Raw genomic sequence first — 25056 nt, 5'->3', positions numbered from 1 at the left:
ATTATTTTAAATGACCATTGGGTTGGAATTAACTCTGGGAAATTGTTCTTCTCACTCTTCCAGCCTTGAGCACAGTATCACATTTAAAAGAAGCTTCCTTTTCCTCTGTAGCAATTTGGATATTGGCAGGTTCTCCCACAAATGAGCCTAGAGGAGACATGGGATGGCACAGCTACTTCCCCTGTGGCATTCCTCTGCTTTGGGGTGTGCACAGATCAGGTTGCTGCCAGCTGCTAGGCTGGCTTCATTACCAGCAGGCAGAGGAGCTTCTCAGTTATTTCGCTGCTCCTCATGACCGCAGTGTCTGTCAAGAGGTCTGTTCCAGATCCCTTTCCAAGAGCCTGTGCCTCTGCCATCCCTCAGAGCAGGACATGGCATGGAGATAATCATCATTGTTATTCTGGGAGCATGCAGGTGTCCACTGAGCTGGATGCTGTACAAATGCACAGATAATGCTAGTCGCCATCTAAAGAATTTGTAATCTAGGAGCTAGGGACAGAGGTTCCTGCTAGTGCATTGCCTTCTCAACAGAGGCTTCCATGTAGCAGGGCGAGGTCATTAGGAAACCTTTCCCTACCTTTCCAGTGACTGTGCTAGACTGTAAGTGTCCCGTTTTCCAGGACCCTAGCCCAGCATATTTCAAAGGGGATTATTAGCAGTAGACTCACAGTTTTTTGAAAGGCTTTATGTGTCTGAAGACCATTCAGAGGGATGAGAACGCTGCTGTGCTGAACAGTTAGCACTGCAGAGTGTAGACAGTCCCTGACCTGCAGTATTACAGACTTGAGTTGCAAACAGAGAACAAAGAAAAGGTTGTATGAGGGGAATGCATCTTCCTCTGCAGCTCCAGCCCATAGTTTTAAGGTTCTTTAGAGTAATTTTCTGTAGTCTCCTACAGTCTCTCTGTAGGAGAGTTTATCAGCTCTCCTCACTCCATGGTGCCAGCCTTTGGTTTCACATTTGGTTTCACATTTGGTTCCCCATTAGTCCTAAGCATCTTCCAGGTGCATAAATTCTGCATGTGAGCATCAGCTTATTTTGCTCTTGCTATACATTTTGCACCCCAAACAGAAGCTCAGAGCACACCATTCCTGTATATGACAACATTGTAAATATGCACAAAGATTTACCACTTTAGCACTGTCTGTCAGGGAGCAGGCATTCTTATAGGGAAACAGGAGCTGCATCTGCTCTTAAGCTGCACATACAGGTGAAACACTAAGGTTTATCAGCAGACGTGTGGGTTTTTTTCCCACAAATCTCTACTAAAATATTTTGGAGTACTCTGCCTATCTGCAGCAGATATTCTTTGACTCTCTACAGACTCCTAAATCTACAAGTGACTGGGAATTACAAACCAGGGGGAGTTTTGCACCACTTCCTGTAAAGGCAGCATGCTCTGTGGCTGTTCCTTCCCTGTCCAGTTTCTTTTGTTAATTGGTTAAGGAGTCCATCCAGCAACAGCTGCAGATAGAAACTGTGTGAGAAAATAGGAAATTTGCCTGTGGAGGCTTCAAAGTTTCTTTATCATTTGCATCCAATACAAATCCGACTTCTTGAAATTCCATATGAAAAAAGTGATTAGGGTACTTTATTTGGCTACAGAATAATGAGGTTCATATCTCTTACCCAGTTCCTTGCAGAAGATACCTGCTTGTTGCATATCCTACACTAGTGAACTTTCAGCTTGTCTAAGAATCAGGCTTTTTTGAGCTTTGCTCTAATCCTTATATATTTACCTGTAAAAATTGAAAGAATCTTACAGGCATAATGGAGACTTAAATCAACCATCATTTTTTTAACAACAAGAATTGTCAAAGAACTTGGTCAGATATAAAGAGAATAAGTGAAGTAGTTTTACAGGAGAAGGAGAGTTAGCACAGTATTTCAAACTTTGTGAGGAAGAACTTAATTTGAGTAAAAATGTCTCAAAGCATATGGAATTAGCAGGTTCATTTTCACACATTGCCTATAAATGACACCATATTCTCCCCTTATTTCAGGTTTATAAATAAATTTGGACACTTTTGTCTCCGTAAGTATCTTAGCATATAGGCAAAGCAACATATGTCATGCAATTTTGCCTTTGTAAATGTAGCTTATTCCATTATCCCAAGCAAAATAAATTTTAGGGGCAAAGCCATGTTTTTGCATGGACACTTAAGACTCATGCTGTGTACTCACAGCTGTGTTGTTGCAATCACATTGCTGAAAAATCTGTGTGGCAGACATGGCTTCAGGTGTGCCTTTTGTACTATTTCCCCACTATTTGGCTTATATGGGATAAAATGTTTTAAAATAGCTGGGGTTTTTTTACCATGAGGGTGGAAAACACTGGAGGAGATTATCCAGAGGGGATATGGACCTTGCCTCGCTGGAAATATGCAAGGACAGGTTGGATAGGGCTCTGGCAACCTGATCTAGTTGAAGATGTCCCTGCTCATTGCAGGGAGGTTGGTCTAGATTGTCTTTAAAGGTGCCTTCCAACCCCAAAAATTCTATGATTTTACAAAAAGATTAGGTAGATCTTTCAAAAAACCAAGAAAAAGCTACTTGAAAAAACAAAGGCAGCTTGTTTGAGATCCCTGATGGGTTTGTTGTTCCTGAGACACAAACCGCGCCGTTCGGCGCTGGAGCATGTTTGGCTGAGGAGGAGCCTTGTGGGAGGCTGGGATCCCCCTCACAGCCATGTCTTTGTCCCGCAGGAATACGAGTTCACGGTGCTGCCCAACGCCTACATGATCCACATGCCGCACGCGCCCAGCTTCGACATCACCAAGTTCCGCTCCAACAAGCAATACCGCATCTGTCTCAAGACGCTCAAGGAGGAGTTTCAGCAGGACATGTCGCGCCACTACGGCTTCGCGGCCCTCAAATACCTGACGGCAGAGAACAACAGTTAGCAGCGTGGAGCCCCTGCCTGGCCAACAGGGACACTGAGGCAAGAGCCGCTCAGCATTTGGGGCCTGGCCTTCGAACTCCAAACTGAGAAATACTTTCTGTTTTTATATCATACTTGGCAGTTCTAACAGTAGAAATTTGAAGTGACATATCTTCGGATGATGCTCGTTCATCCCTTCCCCCACTGCCCCGGCTCTGTCGGCTTCAGCGTTTGTGAGGTGCCTGTGAGCGGGGCCGGCCGGGCACCCTCCGAGCCACCCGAAGTGGGACTGGGCAGGGGCTGGGATTGCACTCCGCTCTCTTGACTGCAGACAAGAGACCTTCAGAATATAGGATTTTATGTTGCTATTTAATAATTTGACATGCTTTTTATCTGTAAAGGAAGATCTTCGGGTCGCTGTCCTGTGAATTTCAAATCTGCACTACTTTAAAAGGGAACTTTCACCTGTGAACTTTCACAGGGGCCCTGTTAACAATGGATGACCTTGTTAATGCAGGATGAGCCAAAGGTCTGAATTAGCCTTGAAAACACAGGGGACACTTATACAAAACTGCACTCCTGAGAAGGTGTGTTACTGGTTCAGTTGTATACATGATATCGGTTGGTCTTTTTTTTCTCAAATTAATTGTTTTATCAGGAAAATCCCCTATATCCCACCCTGCCTTGGCCCCAGTCCTAAATGCTGCTCCTTTCCTTGCCAAGGAAATATCTCCCTTGTGTTTCTTTGCCATCTTCTGTTTTGGTGGTCCAGTAAAGAAGATCAGTAGCTCTGCCAGAAAGTGAACAGAACTTGTCACTTTAAAGTCTGTTTTCATCAGAGCAACTTGTTCACATGTGTCTCATAAGATAAAGGGCCTAGCTCTAACCCTTTATCTCTTTTAGGCAGGAATTGGATTTTACCTATAAGGCACATTGTACCAGGGGAATACTGATTTGTAGGTTCATTTCAGTGCTGCCCATCCGTGAAGGCTCTGGGCCTTAGGCTTTAAGTGGACTTCTTTGCTGAACAGTGAATATAAACGAGTAAAAGGCAACTAGTAGCCTTGGTGCTCTCCTGCTGCCTGCTGCAAGGTCTCAGAACTACTTCGTTAAAGGAGTTTATAATTAAAAGGAGCAGAACTGTTAGGAATAAACTCCCCATTGGACGGGGAGAAAAGAATGTGTTGGGAATCTGAGTGAGTGTTTGCTTGAACGTGGACTGGTCAAGTTCACAACATCGGTACACACAGGAATTTGCTGGAGGGCGAACAGGAACCTAACAAGCAAAATGCAGAAAACAAGACACTGGACTTTTTGCCATTTTCTTTATCTTCAGTATTAATGTTGTGTTTACATGGGAGGAAAAGATGAGGTGCACTACCCCTTTCAGGGCTATTTGTAATTTCTGTTGCAATGTTAATAGAGAAAGCAGAAACAACTCAGTGAGAAATGTGTCTGTCTCCCTGCCCCAAACCCCAAACAACCACATGTACCAATACCACTGCCTGAGCTGGGAAATGGATCCATATTGTGTTCTGCTCACGTTTTTCCATTTTGTTTTTCAGCCACTGGACCTTCTACTTTCCTCCCCACCTCATCCCTCTAGAGCTTGGTTTTATTTCTAACCTGACATTTTGTGAGAGATTTCTGATACGGTGGAAACCATGCAGTTAAACCAGACATTTAAACTACAAATATCAGTTCATCATTCTGTGTATATATAAGAAAAGCCAAAAAAGGCAATGTCTTTGACAAGAAATAAAAAGGGGCGGGAGGCTGTGTGTAGTTTTCACTTTTTCCCCTGGGAGTGTTGGCTGCATAAGAATATATCACTGCATAATTTTCCAAAGAGCTTTTTTCTCTGTTCTTAATGGCTTTATGTAAAGATTTACATAAAAAGCTGGAGAGAGCTGGGAAGAAATGATATTAGTGCTCAGTTCTGGCCAAGATACGTTCTTTTAAAAACATCAAAGTCTTAACTCCCCAAGTCCTGTATTACCATTAAATGCAGAGGTCATTGTACTGATTGAGAATGAGAAGAACCCTGGAGCACAGGGACTGTTGATTAGCCAGTGTGCAGAAAGATCCCAAAAGCTGATCTAAGAGAGGCTACCATTCATTATACCTGCATGAAATCTCCAGTCAGAGCTTCGGTGTGGCCACCATTATGTTCCATATGCATTCCAGATGTACATTTCTCCTTGGCTTAACAACGTTAAGGGTAGGCTGGATTGCCCTACAGCAGCATAACCATTATTTGGCTGTTCCATTATAAGCATTCTTCTCATTATTCTCTTCTCAGTGGTGAAGGATGGGGGAGCAGGGAGGTAATGATTTGCTACTTGCCTATAGGTTGAGTCTTGGGACCTCCTGGGTAGGCTTAGGTGTGCTGGCTGGTGTAACCAGCTCAGAGATTGGTAGTAGGTACAAAGAGTCCCTTTTTTTGTCCTTATAGACACTGTACTGACTTGTATCTGTCATGTCATATTTGTTTCTGTGCTTCATAATTAGAGAGGTGTGGGTCTTGGGGGTTTTTAGCATATTTCAAACAATCTACCTAATGGCAAGTTAGGATTACATATCTGTCTGTAACTGCCAGGGCTCCTCCAACACCATTAAAAAATCCACCACAGACAACAAAAAAAATTCCCAACTCAGTTATAACACTGGCTGTCTTCCAGTCCTCTGGTGTAGTAAGTATTTGCTAGGAACTTTGTTACTTAATTCTCAGTTTTCTCCTGAAATCTTCCAGAAGTAGCAGATAAACCTGGTAACATAATGCCTTTGATTTATTGATTTGTTCCAGCAACATCTCTCTTGAGTCTTCAATCTATGACCTCTCCTTATCTTTGATATTTGGAAAATGTGAGTCTCTCGTTTAGATACCACTCCAGCACCCTCTCAGTGAAGACTGATGCAAATAAATCATTTAGATTCTTGGCAATGTCTTTATTGTCTTTAATTGTTTCTTGTACTTGTTTGGGGTGGCCTGCCCATTATCTTCACTTTCTGCTTTTTGGTGTACTGGGCAAATGTTCATTTTCAGTTTTAACTTCCTACTGTTTGCTCTTCAGATTCCCTCTTAGCTTTCTCAAACTCCATCTTAACTGTTACATACCTTCCTTTCAGCTTTACATAGTTTTATTTCCATTCTCTGAAAGTTTCCTATTTGGCCTGAATAACTTCTAAAATTTCCCATTTAGTCATATCAACATTTCCTTGTCATTGTCTTCCATTCATCCAAGGGGTACCATACTCCATGGCTGTCTTATCAGAGCCCTTTCTATTTTAATCTGAGGATTTCAGCTTTTCTAGTCGGTTTTTTTAGAGCCATTGATTCTTTAAAAAGAAAATTATGGTTTTGTTTTTAAATTTACCTTGAATGTCACCCTACTAGGTTTTGAGGGTATTTTCCTCTTTCACCTTCCTAAATGTGAAATTTTTCTAATTTCCTAATTAGGGGATCAGAAATAAAGTGTTACAGAAATTGGCCTCTGTATCTCCCTTCTGTATCTCCCTTTTCCCTCTCCACTACAAACATTGACATTCAGGAGTCATTGCAAACTTTTCAAGTCCCAAAGCCAGAACTGTGTATTTTCTAGCACCTTTTGACATCCCACCACTATCAGACATAATTATTATTCCAAATAATAACCTCCTGCCTGGCATCTAGTCCTCCTATTTTTGTTTTCATGCTTCTTCCTGTATGTAACAGGCTCTGCAAGCCCAAGTTTTGGATGAAACACTTAATTGATACCTTATCATACCCTTCTGATATGTTTCTATGATTTTTCTCAGTTGTCACAGTAGATATATCTATGTATAGAGATAAATACACACATCTTCAAAAGTTTGGCTGTAGTTTCCATCATACCACTTTCTCTCAAAGGATCATCTACCATTTGCCTACACAGAAAATGTCTCTGTTTATCTGGGATAGTTCTTAGTATCTATCAGGTTTTTTCCCAAGTCCTACCTGTAGTAATTCCTTCCAGCCTTGCTAGTTTTCCTGTGTAAACAATCTGGTCCCACTTCATAATTTGCTATTTTTTTTTTTCTGTTTGTAATCATTATCCTGGATGCCATGGCATAAAGGAATCAGCAGCTGTACCTGCAGTTCCATCGCCTTAGTTAGACTGAATCTGACATATGCTCCCATTACTCCTAAAGTACTGATTTTTTACCTGGTTGGCTTCATGTGGTTTGTTGGTAAATTGTAAGCTGCATTTTTCTTTTACTGCAACAAGCAGAGGCACTTTGTAGTGTTATTTGCAGTAGCTGTTGCAGCAGAGTAAGCCCTGTGTTAGAGGGAAAAGCACAAAAACCTCATCAAAACTGTAGCTGCTGTTTCTCTCCACAGGGGAAAATAAGGGCCTAGCACAGCTGAACAGTTTTATAAATGCCCTGCACAAAGCACATTGCACATCATTTTCTGGTAGGTATAATCATACATCGTCCAATTAAATATGAAAAATACATTTTTAATGTTCTCATTTTTATGTGCAACTCTACCCAGAAGATAATGCATTTCCTTCTCTGTCTTGCCAGTTTCCCCCATTACTCCAGCCTGCCTAATAGCCCCATCTGTTTTCAGCTGAGAAAGATTAATGGCCAGAAGCACTGGGAGTCCTGGCAAATCAGCAGAGATATTACTCTTAGGCATTGCTCAGGACATTCCTTCCTGCTCTGCCAGATACTGTATGGGTGTTCCTCAGGTTTCAGGGCAGCAGCAGCAGAACACAGCAAGCACAGCAAGTGGGGTGAGTGTCATTATTTATGAACTTCAACCAGGTCTAACACTTTCAGTGGTGGGAGTGCTAGAAAGAGAATGTATCATTGTTAGCTCAAAACATATTTCAATATTAGGAAATATTTCAAAAAAAAAGCAGCTAAGTTTTGGCAACTCCACTAGGTGAAACTAGAACAAATAAGTCGCTAGTAGAAAATGCCAGCCAATAGTCAGGTATTTCCACTGCAGCATTGAAAATGTAGAAGCATTGATAGCTCAATGAAGTAATTTTTACAGTAGTAATTAATAATGTATATTTAGATGATGTGTTTACATCCAAACACTTAGGTGTATTGTGGATTATTTGAAGATTGTATATTGTTTCACAATATGAAATTGCTTGGAAAAGCCGCTGGCTGTGCACAGCAAATAATTGCTCAGGAAATGCTTACAAACCTGGATTTAGAAAAATCTTGATTTTATAAGAGTTTGGTTTTATGAGTAGTTATACACTCCCAAAACAGAACATAAAGTCCTTGAGAATTTCAAAAGGAGCTGTGTATGTGTCAGTTGGCTGGAACGTTTTCCTCTTACCCTTACTTGGGATTTGGGGTTTGTTTACAGAGAAGAATTAAGATGTTGAGTTAGAAAAATAATCTGGGAATTAGAAAACCAGCCAAATATTTATTTATGTGGTCATTCATATGAACATATTTGTTCAGACATGTTAGTGGTTACTCCAGTGGAAGTGTTAGGTCACTGAAAGTGTCAGGATGCAAACAATCTGAACTCAGGCTTAGAGTTTAGTATCTGGTCAGTCATTGTGTGTGGCTTCTCCTCATATGGTAAGAGCAGCTTGCTGACTTCTAGCACATTACTATTTCTGTAGAGTTAAAATGTCTTAAATCTCTGCAGCATGAATTTGTGGAAGTCACTGCACAGGTAGGAAAGGCTGCATTTGAGAGCTCCATGGTCCACTGCCACAAGACACAAAATTTCATTCCCAAAGAAACAGTTCTGACCAGGGATTTAGACACCCTTACCAGGTATGTTCAAGAACAGGTCCCCAAACATATTAGGCCAGGTAATTCAAGTTAAGCTTTGCCTATTTCTGAGTATTATGGCAACATAATTGAGACTCAGTGGAAGTGTGAATTTTCAGCTTTAACAATTACATCACAAGTCTTGTGATAAGGCTGCAAATTCAATCACATGAAAGTTAGAAGATCTGAAATTTCAAGTTGGTGGTGGTGTTGGTGATTTGCTCATAAAACTTGTATCTGTCCCCTCACATATATATAGTAGGATGTGGTCTGTGCACAATTCTTCATTCAGGTTTTTTTGAGGGAGTTCTCTTCCTTTCTTTTCAGAGAATGCATAATATTTGGGTGAATGAAGCAGCTGGGTGTATGATACTTCTTTTTATTTCTTCTTTCATTGAGGTTTTCATAATGTGATAGCAGTCTTGATTTTGAGCAAAGACAGACTTTTTTTCTTTCCCCAAAGGATAGGTATAAACTGATTTAGGAAAATCAATTATCCCCCATGCTCTCAGGCTTTCAGAGCAGAACACCTGCAGTTCTGTTCTGCGGGCTTTTCTCATGTGAAGGGGATCCTATGAAGCTGATGGAAATCACACATTCAGAGGCCTTGTAGCACTCACCCCCAGGCTACAAATGCTAACAGCTGAACTTGCAAGAGTGATGAATCCCAGCTCTGTCCAAGCATATCTGCTCCATCACTGGGACCACTCTAAGGACTATGAGCAGTCTGTCAGGTAAGCAAAGAAATATGAAGTAAATAATTGCAGGTGGGGATATGATGGGTTTGTTTTAAGTAGCCAGATTTTCAGAGGAATGAGGAAGACATAAGCATTCTGAAGTCCCTCAGAAGATTTGTTCATAGGATGTGTGGGCTGGACTTACCCCATTCTGGATTTGTGGCATTTCTTAACAAACACTGGCCAATGCATCCCACCTGCAGTAAATTCTGTGGATTGTAAAATTATTGAAAGCACTGACAGTAAACTATTCACAGCTCAAAGATATTTAATTTGTTTCAATTCTTTGAGTTTCCATACTGATCCTTTGGTGCCCTTAAGAAAAAGGAAAAAAAGAAAAAAGATAATAGAAGCTTGATAACAGTAGGAGTCTCGACTATCCAGCCATTCTTAAATTGTCAGCACTGAGGTCAATGGTTGGGGCAAAGCTAGAGTTAGTGAGGTTCACAGAATTTCTTCTTTTGATCTGCCTGTGGAACTCTTGTTCCAGCAGTGCTCTCCAGTGATGCTATAAGGGAAGGAAGAGCTGTCCAATGCAGATTGATCCATGAACTCTTCATCCAGTCAGACCTCAACATCAGCAGCAGGAAGGAAGGGGCGCCACCACCTGGGACTGTTTGTAGATGGCAATAGTGAGTTCAGTATGAAATCTCTTATTCTGATGATAGATTTCACCGAGCTCTTCTGCATTTTTCATGTACACTTGCTGTGAGTGACAGAGGCCCCTTGGGGTGAGGAAAAGATGGGACTCAGCAGTTTGCTGGTCCAGAATGAGAACAAGAGATGTGTGTATTTTCCCTTGACACCTTGCTCAGTGTTTATTAATTATATTAGCACCAATTAATCCAGCTCACCTGAGACTCAGTGTTCAGGCCAGGCAGTAAGCTTCTGCTGTGTTGACAAGAGAATAGATAAGAAAAATTATGTTTTTCGTCCATAACATCAATGAATATTTCTATACAGGTTCAAATGGCTCACAGAGAGTTTACATCTTGTATTTTTCACTGTTAAGGCTTCTTCAAAAAACAGCAAAGGCAATTTAAAAAAATAAAAAAGCTATTGAGTACTGTAAGGACCCACAAGGATTAACATTCACAGAGAGTCATCAATATAAAATATCCACCAAGTTAACCTTCCAGCTTCTGTCACAAATGCAGAGAATACAGGCACTATCATCATCTTTCTCTTTATGCTTCATAGAGCAAAAAAAATACATGCACTAAAAAACAACTCTGAATCACATCACCCAAGACACAAATATTTTCTAAATTTTAGTGCTTTCATTGCTATTTTCATAAGTGAAATTAAAAGTTTGCAAAATATTTTTATTTATGTTATTCAATTTAGATATTTATATTCAAAGTTGAACACGAGCCAGCAGTGCCCTGGCAGCCAGGAGGGCCAACCCTGTCCTGGAGGGCTTCAGGCACAGCACAGCCAGCCAGGCAAGGGAGGGATTGTCCTGCTCTGCTCTGCTCTGCACTGGGGCAGCCTCACCTCCAGCGCTGCAGGCAGGTTTGGGGGCCACAGTATAATAAAGATCCAGAAAGATGCTGAAGGGTTTAGAGGGGAAGCCATAGGAGGTGTCTGAGATAATTTGGCTTTTTCAACCTGGAAAAGAAGGAACTTGGGGGGAGACCTCACTGCAATTAAAACTTCCTCATTCAGGAAGGATGAGGGGCAGACACTGATCTCATCTCTCTGGTGACCAGTGACAGAACCTGAGGGAATGGCCTGAACTTGTGTCAGGGGAGGTTTAGGTTTGATATCAAGAAAAGTTCTTCACCCAGAGGGTGTTTGGGCACTGGAACAGGCTCCCCAGGGAAGTGGTCACAGCACTGTGCCTGACAAAGATCAAAAAGCATTTGGACAATATTCTCAGGCACATGGTGTGACTCTTGGGGATGATCCCGTCCAGTGCCAGGAGTTGGACCTGGTGATCCTTGTGGATCTTTTCCAACTCAGAACATTCTGTGATTCTATTCTATTTATTTTAATATGTTGTAGCTTTCTTTTGCATCTGTCAGACTTGAAAACATTACAGCATTGTCTGTGGAGAACAGAACTGAGGGGCCATTGAGTTGTCCTCCATGTTAGTGCAGGGAAAGTCTTTCCTGTAGCCTGGGGGATTTTTTTATTAGTTTGTGCTATCACAGGTTTTACTTCTACCTTAGCTGTGTCTCTTCCAATAAGTATGAAAGTCTGCTGGCTCATACCAGACCACTGCATGATTTCAGTACTGAGCAGTGTTTCTCACATGGCACCTAAGCCTCCACACAAATTTATTCTGCAGGGTTTGTTTTTTTTTTTCAATTTTAATCTTCAAGCTACACCTGATAAAAAATTCATCATTTTAAAGCTGTAAAAAAGGGTTCACTATGTTTTGGTTTATTTTTAACGTACTCATTTTGTTCAAAGTTTTCTGTCTACTACATCCATAGACCTTCCAGGAAAATACTGTTTTGAGAGAAAGAGCATAATTGTAAATAGTCCTGTGTGGCTGGAATCAGCAGCACTATGAGGGTTAGTAATCTATTCAAGCCAGGAATATCAGCACAGGTTTCCAGTATTTACAAATTTCCCTATTTCTGTAGGGTTCCATTTCAGGATCCTTCTGCAGCCAGCCCATTCTTGCGTTTTCCACTTTTTCTCCTTGTTCCCATCTGCTGCAGCCCTAAATCCTACCTTAGGCTGGTGTTGACAGGCATTTTAAAGACAGTATATACAACATCCACAGTGCTGAGATCTGATTATAATTATTACACAGAGAAAAGATACCTCTCCATTACTGGCTCCCTTAAACTATCAATAACATGTTAAATTTTAAAAAAAGAGAGCAAAAAAAATTAGAGGGGAGGAGAGAGAGAGAGAATACTTAGGCTTCAAATGCCATTAATGCAAAAACAAAACTTAATCCATTTCTCCTCCCTAGGGTACCCAAAACCTGATGAAAGGTAGCACCAAAGTGATCTGAATACCAAATGAATCTCACAATGCCAGAATCCTTAGTTCTTAGGTGCCCAGCCACAACCACTCAGGCCCTGATTCAGCCCATACAACTTGGCAGCTGTCTTGAGACCCGTGGTGTGGGAGTTGGTCATAGAGTCATGGAATCATTTAGGTTGGAAGAGAAATCTATGATCAAGTCCAACCATTAACCTAACACTGCCAAGTCCACCACTAAGCCATGTACCTAAGTGCTACACCTACTCATCTTTTAAATACTTCCAGGGATGGTGACACTTCCTGGGCAGCCTTTTCTGGTGAATGACATCCCTCACAGTCCCCTTTGTTTCCTTTGAGAGTCAATGGAATGAACAGGACTTCAGAAGAGGGCATTTCAGTTCACTTCAGCACCACATCACCCCTTGCTCTGTGAGTAGCAGAAAGGGTTACAGTGCTGGTAGTGAGCATCAGTTTTAGAATTGCCACATACTCATTTAAGATTGCAGGTGTCAAAATCCTCTGGAAACTAAGCAGTAAGTGCTACAAGGCCTTATACTCAATATTAACTGACAAACTTGAGAACAACAATCCATGTGACAGAAAAGGTGTGGGTGGATCAGCCACGGGAGGGGGGTGATTTGTGGACTCCAGAGACTGTGCTGCATGTTGTGACAGACAGTTTGTGCTAACAGCAGAAAAGCACTCATTTTCAGCCCAAAACCGTGGGCTTCATAATGGTGGGTAAAATATTACCCCTGGCATTGGTGGTCGGGTTGTGCCAGGTCTGTGGCAGTGTGTCAGCCAGCACATTTCCAACAGTGCAGGTAAGAAACTGTGAGAAAGGGGTAAAATCCCCCAACAATGGCTTTCCACGTGTGTTTCTTCTTAAAACACAAACCTCATTCTTTTTCTCTCATGGCCAAGGTGATTCTACATTCTCCAGGGGAAAACTGGAGTCCCATGACCTTTAGGGTGAGCTATGCATGAAACAAGGCTTGTGGCATTGAAGATTCTGAATCTTTCCAACTCAGCACCTTGAATTTCCCAATATATTACCTGACTGGATGTCCTTCTGCTTCAACTCTTCTGTTTCTCTCCCCAGCTTGGGGAAAGATTTTTAAGTAATGTTTTCAGGAAAGAGAAAAGAAAAATGTGTCTTTCCTTATGCTGCCTCACCTCCCAAGCACCTCCCCCTCCAGACTGAGGCAATTTGACTTAATTTACACATAAACTTCAGTCCGTGTGTAAGTTTTCTAGGTGACAATTTTACTGGGGAAAATGCTGTTTAGATTGTGTGTGCAAAGTAAATGGCTTGTAAATACTGGAAAAAAACCAGGTTAATTTTCAATTGTGCAATAAAATTGTGAAATAATCCTCTCAATTCCTTTCCAGCGTCTGACTTGACAGGTGCTGATTTTAAGAGCATACCGTTGTTTCTTCAGATGGGAACAAAAAGAAAGAGGTCATGAGCTGTTTTGCTTTCAACTTCAAGCTTTTTATTACTTTTTAATTTTTGCACTGTCATTCCCTTTAAGTTGGTTTATCCTTCCAACCCTGGTTCAATCAGACACATTAGTACCAGGCTGTTCCCACTGAAGACAGGTGAGTCATCATCTGCTCTGAGTTAATCATGTTTATCTGCTTTACTTGACCTTGACCTTCTTCCTGCTGTTGTCTCTGTAATGAAAGCCAAAACTTTGGCAGATGGGGGCAACTTATTCAGTTCCTGTGTAAGTATGACAACAAGCAGATGGATCCTCTGCAATGGATGACAGCTCACCACCAGCATGGCAGCAAGTCTAACAGTTTAGTATTGCAAAGGCTTTATGTGCTGTGTGGCAGCATGGATTTTACATTATATAGGAGTCCTTCTCCTGATAATGGAAAAAAGAAAACTATCAAAAACCAGAAGCCTTCACTTTTCTTACTTAACCCTTGCTGATGGGTTACTTAACATTTGCTGATGGGTTTTTCAGGTGCTCAGAGCTGCTACTGCCCCTCCCCTAATATAACTTACAGCTGGTGTGTCCTTAAGCACTAATAGGCAGAACCATGGGGTTACAGCTCTCTCCCTTCCTGCTTCCTTTCCACTTGGTGGCCTACAGCCTCTCTGCAGACATTCATTATCAAGAAAGGAGACTGGGGCAAGAATGGGAAGAAAGGTCAGCTGCATAATTCTTTGTGGTTTGTTTTGGTCTTCTGTTAAATCAGAATTCAAAGTAGATTCAACTATAAAAGTGTGTTTGCTGGGGATAACACAGAATTTACATTCATAGGGACATCATAAAAATTGGATGTCCCTGGATGTAGGACATGGAGCATCTCTCAAAGATTGCATAGAATATGAAGAAAAACTAGTGTAAGTGGGGAAGCTAGCTGAGTTTTTAGGGTGTTTTTGGACAACTGCAGAATGAAATAGGTTTTTTTGGAGTACATGAATGGGCTGGGAGTCCAACAGGAGTTAGAAAAAGAGGGCTTTGGATTCATTATCAGAAACATAAATACTTGGAAAAGCATATATACATATAAGTGGGTGGGAAAATAATTGGCAAAAAAGGAAGATGAAGGACTGAAAATGTACAAATGGGAGTTTTATAAGCTCAACTCTGCAGTCATTGTAGAGAAAAAGAAAACCTGCAGGTGTAACTCCCTTAAATTCCCTGACTTTTCAGCAAGGCAAAGCTGGCTTGCACTGGGAAATGAATGATTGAGCAGGTGCAGGAAGTGAATGGCATTAACTGTGTAAATAGCAGCCGCTTTTCAATAATCAGGCTCCCAGAAGGGATCCTCTGCCTATGCCATTTCCATATTACCCACAACCCTTCCAATCCATCCACCTCTGACAAATTAGAAATAAAGAACAGTGCTTCCTTTAGGATTTATGTTGGTTAATAATATCCAGGACAGGTGCAGTAGGGCAGATTACAGTGTGTTCAGCCTGGGCTCAAAAGTTACGTTTCATCAGAAGGGGGAAGTTGAGTTCCCAAGACTGAAGTAGTGATGGGGCATTCATTCCATGCCAGCTCTCCTGCAGGCTCTCTCTCCCTGTCTGCGTGATTTCTGTGGTCTTTGTGTAACTACATTCATCTTCAAGCTGTTTTAAAAGAGGAGTTACCTGGTGACTGGGAGGGACAGGCAGATGTGGAATGTGTGTGTGCTTGCTGCCTCAGGGTATGTTATGCTGCTCAAGAGCCAGGTGTGAGGATGGAGATGTTGATGAGAATTCTGCCACATATTTAGCCATTCAAGTGGCATGAAAGAGGGCTATATATCTCCCTAATTTGCCACTTGAGTTTCCATCTCAGGTTTCCACAGACTAAATCTGATTACAGTTCCTTTATTTTCCTGCCACACAGCAGCACAGTCTGTGATTTCCCTTCTTTCTCCCCCTGCCCAAATTATGCCTAAAGAATTATGGAGCACGATGGTAGTATGAGTCACATGCTCTATGTTGACTTGTTTGGCAAGGTACCCGGAGCCTGCGTGGAAAATGAAAATAAAAACCTCATTCACCTACCAAAGTGTGGATTTCATAACCCTGATGCTGGGATATCCTAAAACCTTGAGCCTTGGTAATTTTGTGTTGCAGCATAAATAAAAGCATAGATTATTCACAGCAACGCTGAGAAGGGGATGTCAGTCATACAAACCCAAGTACTGCCTGTGGTGAAACCACACGTATCACCTGGTCACTGAATATCAGTCTTTGTATACCAGGAAAAAAAAAATAGCATTTTGATGACATTTACCCCCCAGTCTGGCTCCAGAGCTGACAGTTTCAGGTGGTAAATGGCAACAACCCCTCAGAGTTCTTGTTCCAAGCTTTTGCTGATACAGCTCCTTCAGTTATGCTGGTTTCTGATTTTGAAGGTTAATTTTGCAATTATAACTGCTGTACACATTTTGCTAAACAAAAGCCACTGTTTTGAAGTGGCCACCAGAGAGAAGATTGAACAACTCTAATGGGTTCAATTCATCCTCTGCTTCAGGGCATAACAACATTTCTTAGAAGCAATTGTTCCTCTTTCCTGAACTGCATAGGCAAGTGTGAGAATCCATATACAGTTGCCTTTCCTTTATCATGCCCTTGGATTTGTCTTGCACTGGAGAACTCTCATGTATTTCTTCCTGAGAAGAGTTCCTTCATGTTGTTTTCAGAGAGCAGCCCACCTGTTATGGCCCTGTTAGTTTCATCACTGCTCCTAGAGAGACCCAAGTCCTTGTCCTTTCTTCACCTGGTTACTCTTTCTTGTTTCTGGGGGAGCACATGTGCATACCCACACATCTGCTCATTACCTTTTATGGTTGGGCAATGTTTGCAACAAGTGTGAAACCTTTACTTAGGTTTGTGGTGAAGAAATTGGGAGATCTGTACTACTGCTGTATATTTTACTGATGTGCTAGTTTGTAGTAATCTGGAGGAAGTTTGTGAAGTTGGGTTTGTCCATCAGGATTGCCTGGGCAAACCATAAGGGAATCTTAAAGGAACAAAGCAACATTGAGGTACTCACAGGCAAACCACTGACTGAGACTGCAGGCTCATCATAGGTGTGTGTCTGTCAGTCCTCAGAGGGTCAGCAAAAGGAAACATAGATGAGATGCCCCCTGAACACAAATCAGTCAGCTCAGTTCCAAAATAACAGTTGTAGTAGTATATAAGCATCACACTCAGAGGACTGCCACAGTGCTCCATCAAACAGCAGAGACAGCTTTCAAGGACCAGAAATGTCACTTTGTACTGACAGCATTTATTTATTCCTCTATTAATTTTTTTTTTTAACCTAACAATGCCTGTTTTCAAGCCTTAAGCAGCATTCTTCCTTGGAGCTCATTTCTTGTTTTAGTGACACTGTCTTCAGCCTTTCTTCACTTCTCTTTGTGTTTCCCATTATGCAGTGGCTGCTGAGGTGGTGAGGCTATGTGTTCTTATTTGGGTAAGCTGCAAGCCTACAAACCACGTCTGGGAACAACTCTCATGGCAAATTCCTCCTTGCTCTGTATGCTACTGCACTCACAGAGGTGGTTTTTACACAATGTCCCTCTGAAGTGCCGCTGGCTGGTAGAGAGGGTGGAAAACCTTGGGTTATTTCAGTGAGGCTCCATGGTTTCCCTGGGATTTCTAGGAAGGGAGAGAGCAGTGGCACAAACCTGTGTCACTGTGTTCCCATCCAGTGAACCCATCAACACGGCAGCATGATGCTTTTTTTCTCTGGCACAGATGGGGGATTTGGTACCATACATTGAGGCGGTTCATGGATCAGAACTTCTCTGTCTGGGAATTGCCTTGCTGTAGGAACATCTGCCTATGTGTAGTCTGGCTTAACTTCATTGTATTCCCCCTGCAGTGAGGAAGTTTTTTAGAAACAGTCCACCTGTTCTGTTCATTGCAGCTGAGTGTGAGGCATAGGACTTTAACTTCAAACATCCTTTAAAATAACAAGATGCTTAATTTTCAGCTGGAGCCTTTAAAAGTCCTTCTGCTGCTGTGCTACAGCTACTCCCCTCAGCTACAACACAACACAGCAGAGACCCAGCAGTTTATCTGCCCTTTCCCAGCACACTGAGGAGCTGTCACAGCCCTGACCCTGAGCTGGATGACTGCTTTCTTCACATCTCTGGCTGTCAGGAAAGGCAGGAACTGGGAGCTGGAGGCCCCTTTCAGCTCAGTGTCTCAAGTTTTGTGGTTATTTATCACACCTGAATCTTTGTAAAATGTCTGTTTCATGAGAAACAGATTTAAATTGGATGGTTCATTGGTTTGATTAAGAAAAGTGATTCGTATGGCAGGGAAACCATGTTAGTCAAAGATTTTTAACCCAGCTGTTGTCTGGAAAAAAATTGAATGGGATTCTACTGCAGATTCCAGCACTCAATGCAGTTTGCTTTATAAGCTGTTGCAAAGCTGAAGGCACAGGAACTGGAGCATTTGGTTATTGACAGGGAAAATATTTTAGCCTGTCACATCTCTGCTTGACTCTGACTAGAAGAGAGAGGTGCAGGGCTGTGCACGTTCATGTGTTGTGACAAGATGAGACATGCTTGACTGAGTCTCTCCTTTTGGGGAAGAGATGCCATGCCAAATTTTCCAAGAAGCAGTGGTCTGCTGACAGCCAAGATGGAGGTATTGTGGAGAGGGATTTTGTAGGTCCTTTCATTCCTGTACCTATCCCAACTGCAGAGTTCAGATGGGATCAAGATGAGAAGCAAATGCTGAAACCCTGTGCTAAAGGCTGTAATATTTTGTGTCCTCTGAACGTTCATCCTTTGTACAGAGTCCTTAATGGGAAAGAGGGCATACCCATTACAGAGCTGAGTTATCTGAAGCAAGTTGAGGTTGTGATTGCAAACTGTGAGGGTGGTGAGACACTGGAACAGGCTGCACAGAGAAGCTGTGGATGCTTCATCACTGGAAGCCTTCAGAGCCAGTATGGATGGGGCTTTGAGCAACCTGATCTAGTGGAAGGTGCCCCAAACTACGGCAGGGGGGTTTGAACTAGATCTAAACACCTTTTAAGCTCCTTTCCAGCCCAAACAATTATTTGATTCATTTAAACTCATCCAACTCATAGAGAAATTCCTGCAGCTCTCACCGTTCACTGCCGTACTCTGCCCAAGCACCTGCCTGAATTTCCTTTCTGTTGGCACCTCAGTCCCAACTCCTTCTGGGAGTTCAGCAAGCCCAGGCACTCCCCTGCTCTTCCAAGTGCTCTCCCTGCACACCATCTCTCCTGCCCTTGTCTCTCCTAGCTGTGCTCTGTTCCTGTCACTACATAAAGCAGTCCATATTGCCATGACCTGAAGCTTCTGGTCATACACAGGCAATATTTTATTATGTAATGCCTGAAAACCTTTGCAACAATAAAAACTTGACTGCTTTGCTTTGGGGGACAGCTGACAGGAGAGGCAATAGCATGAAAGAATGACCATGGCTGTAGCTCCTAGGTGAGTGAGTTCACACCCACCTGTGTTCTGTGCTGTGTTAGCTGGGACTGCAGTTCTGCTTGACGCCATTGAGGATGTCAAGCTGCACAGTCCGGTGTCAGAGGCTCAACCAGGCATATTTTAAAGTACAGAGAAATCAAGCAGCACAAAACTGCTTATCATTTACCTGCCTCACAGCTGAAAGGCAGTGGATGACAGCTCAGACCATTGTACATAGCAAGTGATTCAGGAAAGCCAATTGCATGGCTGTGGGACTGATGAAAAATAAAAAGGTTTTGTATTGAATGGGCCAGACATGCACTTTCAGGTCCCTGTTTCCCCATGCCATGGCACACAGAGCTGCTCAGGGCTGCATAAGTAAAAGGGCAAGCACAATCACTGCTAGAGTGCCACAGGTCTGCAAAGGGGAAATATCCTATTTAAGTCACACTTTTCAGATAGTGTTGGGACACTGGTTGGCAGACAGGGCCACCCTGTTTGCTTTTGGAGTGGTGTGTATGTGGGCTGGCATTGCCCTCTGCTGGCTGCTGCCCCGAGTGGGTGATAATGAGCATACAGGGACACTTTGCCAGCTTTCTTGTCCTGCTCTTCAGTCTCTCCTTCCCTCTTTATGACACATAGCCTAAGAGCAGTTGTGCTTTCCTGCTCCTCTGGTGGCAGCTGAGCAGGGTACAACTTCACCCTTTTGTAAATGACACCTTTTTCCACTTACTTTTCTCCTGTGGGGATAGTTGTGGCCTTGTCTTCCTCGTCTCTCTCTCAACACAAAAGTCATTGCCCCTTTGTGTAAGGAACATCTTTGGAACTGTGTGGAAATGCTAGAAAGTGTTTTTTGTAAGTCATCTAGCAAATTTTAAGCATTGCAGTGTAAAATGCTGGATGAACAGGGCAGGAGGCCTTTGGAGGGAAAGAATCAGGAAGCTGAAAGATTTTCCTGTTTCACTTACTTACAGTGTAACGATTAATGACTTTTTCTGCTCTTGCCAAAGTTCCTGGGACACTATTCCCTGATAAGCACAGGCCCATTGCCTTTAGAGGCATCACATTAAATAAGAATAAAGTTCACATTCCCAACAACCCTAAGAAGAGTCTTTAGTGCTTTTTTCCATATTACATTTCAGGCATTGCATTTTGCTGTTTCTGCACTGCTCTCAGCTTAGCTTCCCTTCCATGGCTGCCTGTGTGACAGAAATGCCTGGAGATGGGAGATCTCTCTCGTGCTGAGCAAGAATGAGCAGTGTTATTCTGCACTTGCAAAGATGCTTGGCCACAACAAAAATATAGATGGTAAGTCGTGTAGAACTTGAGAAGCTGCTGCCCTGAAACTTCATTCTGAAGGGTCATCAATAGAGTGATGCTAATCTAGTCTGAAAACAGCTGTTCCTTGGGGAGCAGAAAATAATGCTGTTGGGGAAATCATGGGTCTGATGAGTTGTTTTTTTGTTTTTTTGTTTTATCTGAAACTTTATTTGCCTGTTTTACATTTGGGGTTGGTTTTGTTTTCAGCAGAGAACACTGTTTTATCTGGAGTCACACGTCAGTGCACACTTATGATATGTGTTGCTGTGTGCACTCTGAGAGCAAGAGGCAGAAGGAGGGAAAACAAGTTTTGGTTAATTATAGCCACTATTCTGCCACTAGAGACTCCTGGAAAGTATCAGTCACCTTCCTGACTACCTCGTAGCAGTCACAACTGGTTTAACAACTCAAACAAGGTGAAAGTCTGTATCAGGTAGCAAAATCTCTGAGGACTCATTGGAAACACTTGGAAGAGGGTCAGTAATATGTCAGACTGACATTATTGTTGGAGATAAGGTTAACCAAGAGACATCCTTAGCAAAGGACCCAAGGACTGAACATCTGTTCCTCTGGGAGCCTGGGTCTGCTTTCTCTCACATTACTGGTAGCTTGGGAAGCCCAGCCTGGAGCATGGGCGTGGTGAAATGAGGTTCTGAGCTTTTGTGCTTGTGCAGGACAGTTCACAGGGCACAAAGCTTCCTTCACTCCCCGCTCACTCAGGCCAGAGGACAGAAGTTCTGATGTTAAGGCCTTTGGGAGTTGTCCCCACCATGGGGTGGCAATCCCATACCTCACCTTTGCAAAGTTCTGTGCCAGGATAACGAGGATGTTTCTGGGATGAGGTAACCAGGGGAGTTTGTGCTGCTGCTTCTTGTGTGGAGCTAAGGAAGAAGACTAAGTTTTGTTGGCCAAGTCCTTTGAGAACCAGTAGCCTGGAGCCTTTTTTTGTGGGAATAAGGAAGTACTTGGAAATGGGGTTCAGGATGTGCTGACCAGGGAAGACTTTGCAGAGCCTTGTTTTAGTTTCTTCTCTCTCAAAAAGTAAAGGGGATCAGGTTTGGTCTCTCTGCCTGTGTCTGTCTCACATACATGATGGCACAGGAACAGCACACCTCTCCAGATCAGGGTGTCCCAAGCTGTTTATATAATTTACATCTTGGATGGTTGGATTATCTGCAGACACCAGAAAGCCGCAGGTACTTTAAGCAGTGATTGCCACATGTTTTACAGGTTATTGTGGAAATGCTCTCCGGGAGACTGAGCCAGTCAGGATTTTCAACCAGCCAAATGAACTAATTCCTATCTCCACAGCCAGACCAAATAAAACTATACATAGCACAGCTGGGTTAGCTTGTACAATTGACAGAAACTTTACTCATGATTGAAAGACAAGAGTTCTGCAGTGGGCTTGGCTGAAGGGCGGATAAGACTGGGAATGTAAATATGCTTTGTGCTGCTCTCCAGTGACTCGCATGCCTGGAGTAAGTAAGCTAAGACAGGCTGTGAATCTAAATTGCATTTGTTGTTCCTGGATAATTCTGCAGGTGGCCCAGTGTAATAAATGTTTTATCTCAGACCCACTTTGATTTCTCTGCCTGCACAAAATTCAGTAGTCTTCTCAAAACAGGAATGTTTAATTCTATGTGAAACTACCTGATGTTTTTAACTGAAGTTTCCACTTCATTTATCACAGTGGGCTCTCTATCCCTCTGTCCTGGGCATGCACATCATTTCAGGATGACAAAGAAAAAGTTGTCTTAGGAAGGCATGTCCTTTTGCTCCAAATGCTATAGTGAAATGTCACCTCTGGAAACATTGTAATTCAAGTAAGTGGCCTATATGGGAATAGTTGTGAGAATTTGATTTGCTTAAATCTGTCTTTGTGCCCATAATCTCAGATCCTAGCATTGCCCTTTCAAAATGCCAAATGCAACAGCTTGGATCATTAGCACACTTTGAATCCTCTTACTTGGGTCGTGCAAATGTGACTCTTGTCCTTTAGATAGACACTTTCATGCTGTAGGAAGAACAGGGCAGAGAAGAGGGGATAATATTTAAAATACCATAGGACAATTCAGATCTCATGTACAGTGTTGTAACTCCTATGAAACCTAATAGACCTATCCCAAGCTTAATTGACATGAAAAATTTGCTCAGGTGTGAGAGGTTTATCACTAATCCATTTCTCTCTTTGAAGTTTCATTTCCCCTGCAATATTTCTTATCAAGTTTGCTCACTGCATGCCCAATTTTGAGATGTATTTTTTCTCTAGGAGCCTAATTTTCTTCTGGGTAATTCCATACAGAAATCTTATTGAGGAGGAAGAGGAGGCAGAGCTCTGGGCAGCCTCCTTGTAGTTTGCACAGGCTGCCACAGAGTCATTTAGGTTGCAGGTAGATGCTTCACTGAGCACTGTGGTAATCACAAACTCTCTTGGCCTCTGCTATCTGTTGTTTGTGCCTCTCTTAGTTTGGATTTTCTCTCAGTTTCATGGAGCAGTTTGTAATCAAAGTTATGCTAATCTGTTGCCTCAGTTCTTGCCAGTAAATTAGTTTTTAGCTGAAAGTATTGGGCTGTGGAAGTGGAAGGGCATTCATGGGGCTCTTGCAGTGATGACAGTAAGATAACACAGTAATGATTAAATGCATATGAGGAAAGCAGAGGAGAAAGTTTTTTTGAGGAAAAACTGGAAGTGTGTGTGAGGAAAAATCAGAGAGAAAAAGAAGGAAGGACAACCAGAAGGGATGAAAGGAGTAGAAGCAGAAATACAGAAATCAAGAAGCAGCAGTACAGGATGCCACAAACAAGGCAAAAGAAGTGATCCAATAGAAGGAAAAGCAACATCAGGATGAGGTAGTAAAAAACAAATTCTAACAAAGTTAATGCCAGAGTGCTACCAGTCATTGCACATAACACTGAATGAATGTTGTGCTGTTTTCCATAGGTGTAACATACACTCTCCAGGGTGGATACTTCTAGCATTGTTTTTTATCACACACCCATAAATACTTCATTCTTTGTCTATAGAAAGCTTTGGGGGTTGTGGCTATTTAGGCTTTTGTCAGTTTCTCTGGGTCTGGATTGAAGGCACTTGAGACAGTAGTTCACATTTGGACTCAGGTGTTTATTATTTCTTATCAGTGAAACAGTCTCACCACTGTGAGTTTGGCAGCTTTTCATTAGAAAGCACAAAATGGCTAACAATCTCGTTACAAGGTCTTGTAAGACTAAACTATCCAATTAAGAACTGGCACCTAGATTATTTTCTCAATATACCCAATAACTGACCCCAAGGAGCCCCCAATGCAGGCTTTCCTGCCCAATTACAAAATGCCACCCAAACCCATGAAGAAGAAGGAAGAAGCAGCATGAAGAAGAAACCCAGGATGACACCCTGTGCCCTCCATCTTGCATCCATCCACAACATACTAAAAATCCTAAAACCTAAATTTCTCACCAATTGATACACCTACACTACTCTCTACAATCTATTTCACACTTTTGTGCATTCTAGTCTATCTTGAACTCTAGGAAACTTTCTCCATGAATGAGGGTCAAAGTCAGTGCTCCCCAGGGGATCAGGGCACCCCAGAGCAGACAGAGAAATATTCCCAATGCCCTGGGTTTCCCCAGGCTTTTGGCCAGCTCTGCTCACATCCCCATGAGTGAGTCTGTCCCCTTGGTATGTATGTGATGGCTCCTATGTGTGTGTTGATAGAGGGAGAGCATTTGCTCTGCTGCTGCCAGGTACTGCCCTGAAATGACTTCTTGTGTTTGCAAAGTACCTTGTAATGCACTGCTCAAGCCCAGTGTTGTGGTGAAGGGACTTAAATCCAGATGGCAGCCAGTGATGAGGAGTGCTCCCCCAGGCTGCTTTGGGGCCAGTCCACTTGAATACCTTCACTGATGATCCAGACAGGGGCAAGCATACCCTCAGTCAGTTTGAAGAAGACATTAGGTTGGGTGAGAATATTGACCTGCTGGAGGGTAGGAAGATGCTGCAGAGGGATCTGGACAGACTGGATTGATGGGACAAGGCCACTTGTATGAGGTTCATCGAGGTGAAATGCCACATCCTGCACTTGGGTCACAACCACCCCATGCAGTGCTACAAGCTAGGGGAAGAGTGGCTGGAAAGTTGCCCAGTAGGAGAGGACCTGGGGGTGCTGGTTGACAGCAGCAGAACATGAGCCAGGTGTGCCCAGGTGGCCAAGAAGGCCAAGGACATCGTGACAGTGTCAGCAGCAATGTGACCAGCAGGACCAGGGCAGTGACTGCCCCGCTGTACTCAGCACTGGTGGGGCTGCACCTCCACCCTGAGTCCAGCGCTAGGCCCCTCACTGCAGGGACACTGAGGTGCTGGAGGGTGTCCAGAGAACAGCAGTGGAGATGGTAAAGCTCTAAAGCACAGGTTCTGGGAGGAGGAGCTGAGGGAGCTGGGGGTGTTTAGTCTGGAAAAAAGGAGACTCAAGGGGAACC

At 42.8% G+C, this 25056-nt stretch overlaps 1 protein-coding gene and 1 long non-coding RNA gene across 2 annotated transcripts in view; both read left to right on the top strand.

The window, feature by feature from the left end:
• LARGE1 (LARGE xylosyl- and glucuronyltransferase 1) overlaps window positions 1-5821 on the top strand; it is a 271689-nt gene extending 265868 nt beyond the window's left edge. Inside the window, exon 16 of the mRNA XM_077178505.1 lies at window positions 2706-5821. Coding sequence (XP_077034620.1) covers window positions 2706-2903 — 198 coding nt within the window. The 3' untranslated portion in view covers window positions 2904-5821. The remainder of the gene's footprint in view (window positions 1-2705) is intronic.
• The window catches only part of LOC143694110 (uncharacterized), a 502521-nt gene extending 488804 nt beyond the window's left edge, over window positions 1-13717 (top strand). Inside the window, exon 2 of the long non-coding RNA XR_013182339.1 lies at window positions 10906-13717. This is a non-coding gene — a long non-coding RNA (uncharacterized LOC143694110). The remainder of the gene's footprint in view (window positions 1-10905) is intronic.
• Window positions 13718-25056: the final 11339 nt, after the last annotated feature.

Source organism: Agelaius phoeniceus, chromosome 5 (genome assembly GCF_051311805.1).
Source record: "Agelaius phoeniceus isolate bAgePho1 chromosome 5, bAgePho1.hap1, whole genome shotgun sequence".
NCBI lineage: Eukaryota > Metazoa > Chordata > Aves > Passeriformes > Icteridae > Agelaius > Agelaius phoeniceus.
The sequence above is the reverse complement of the archived record's forward strand: the minus strand, read 5'-3'. Positions and strand labels throughout refer to the sequence as shown.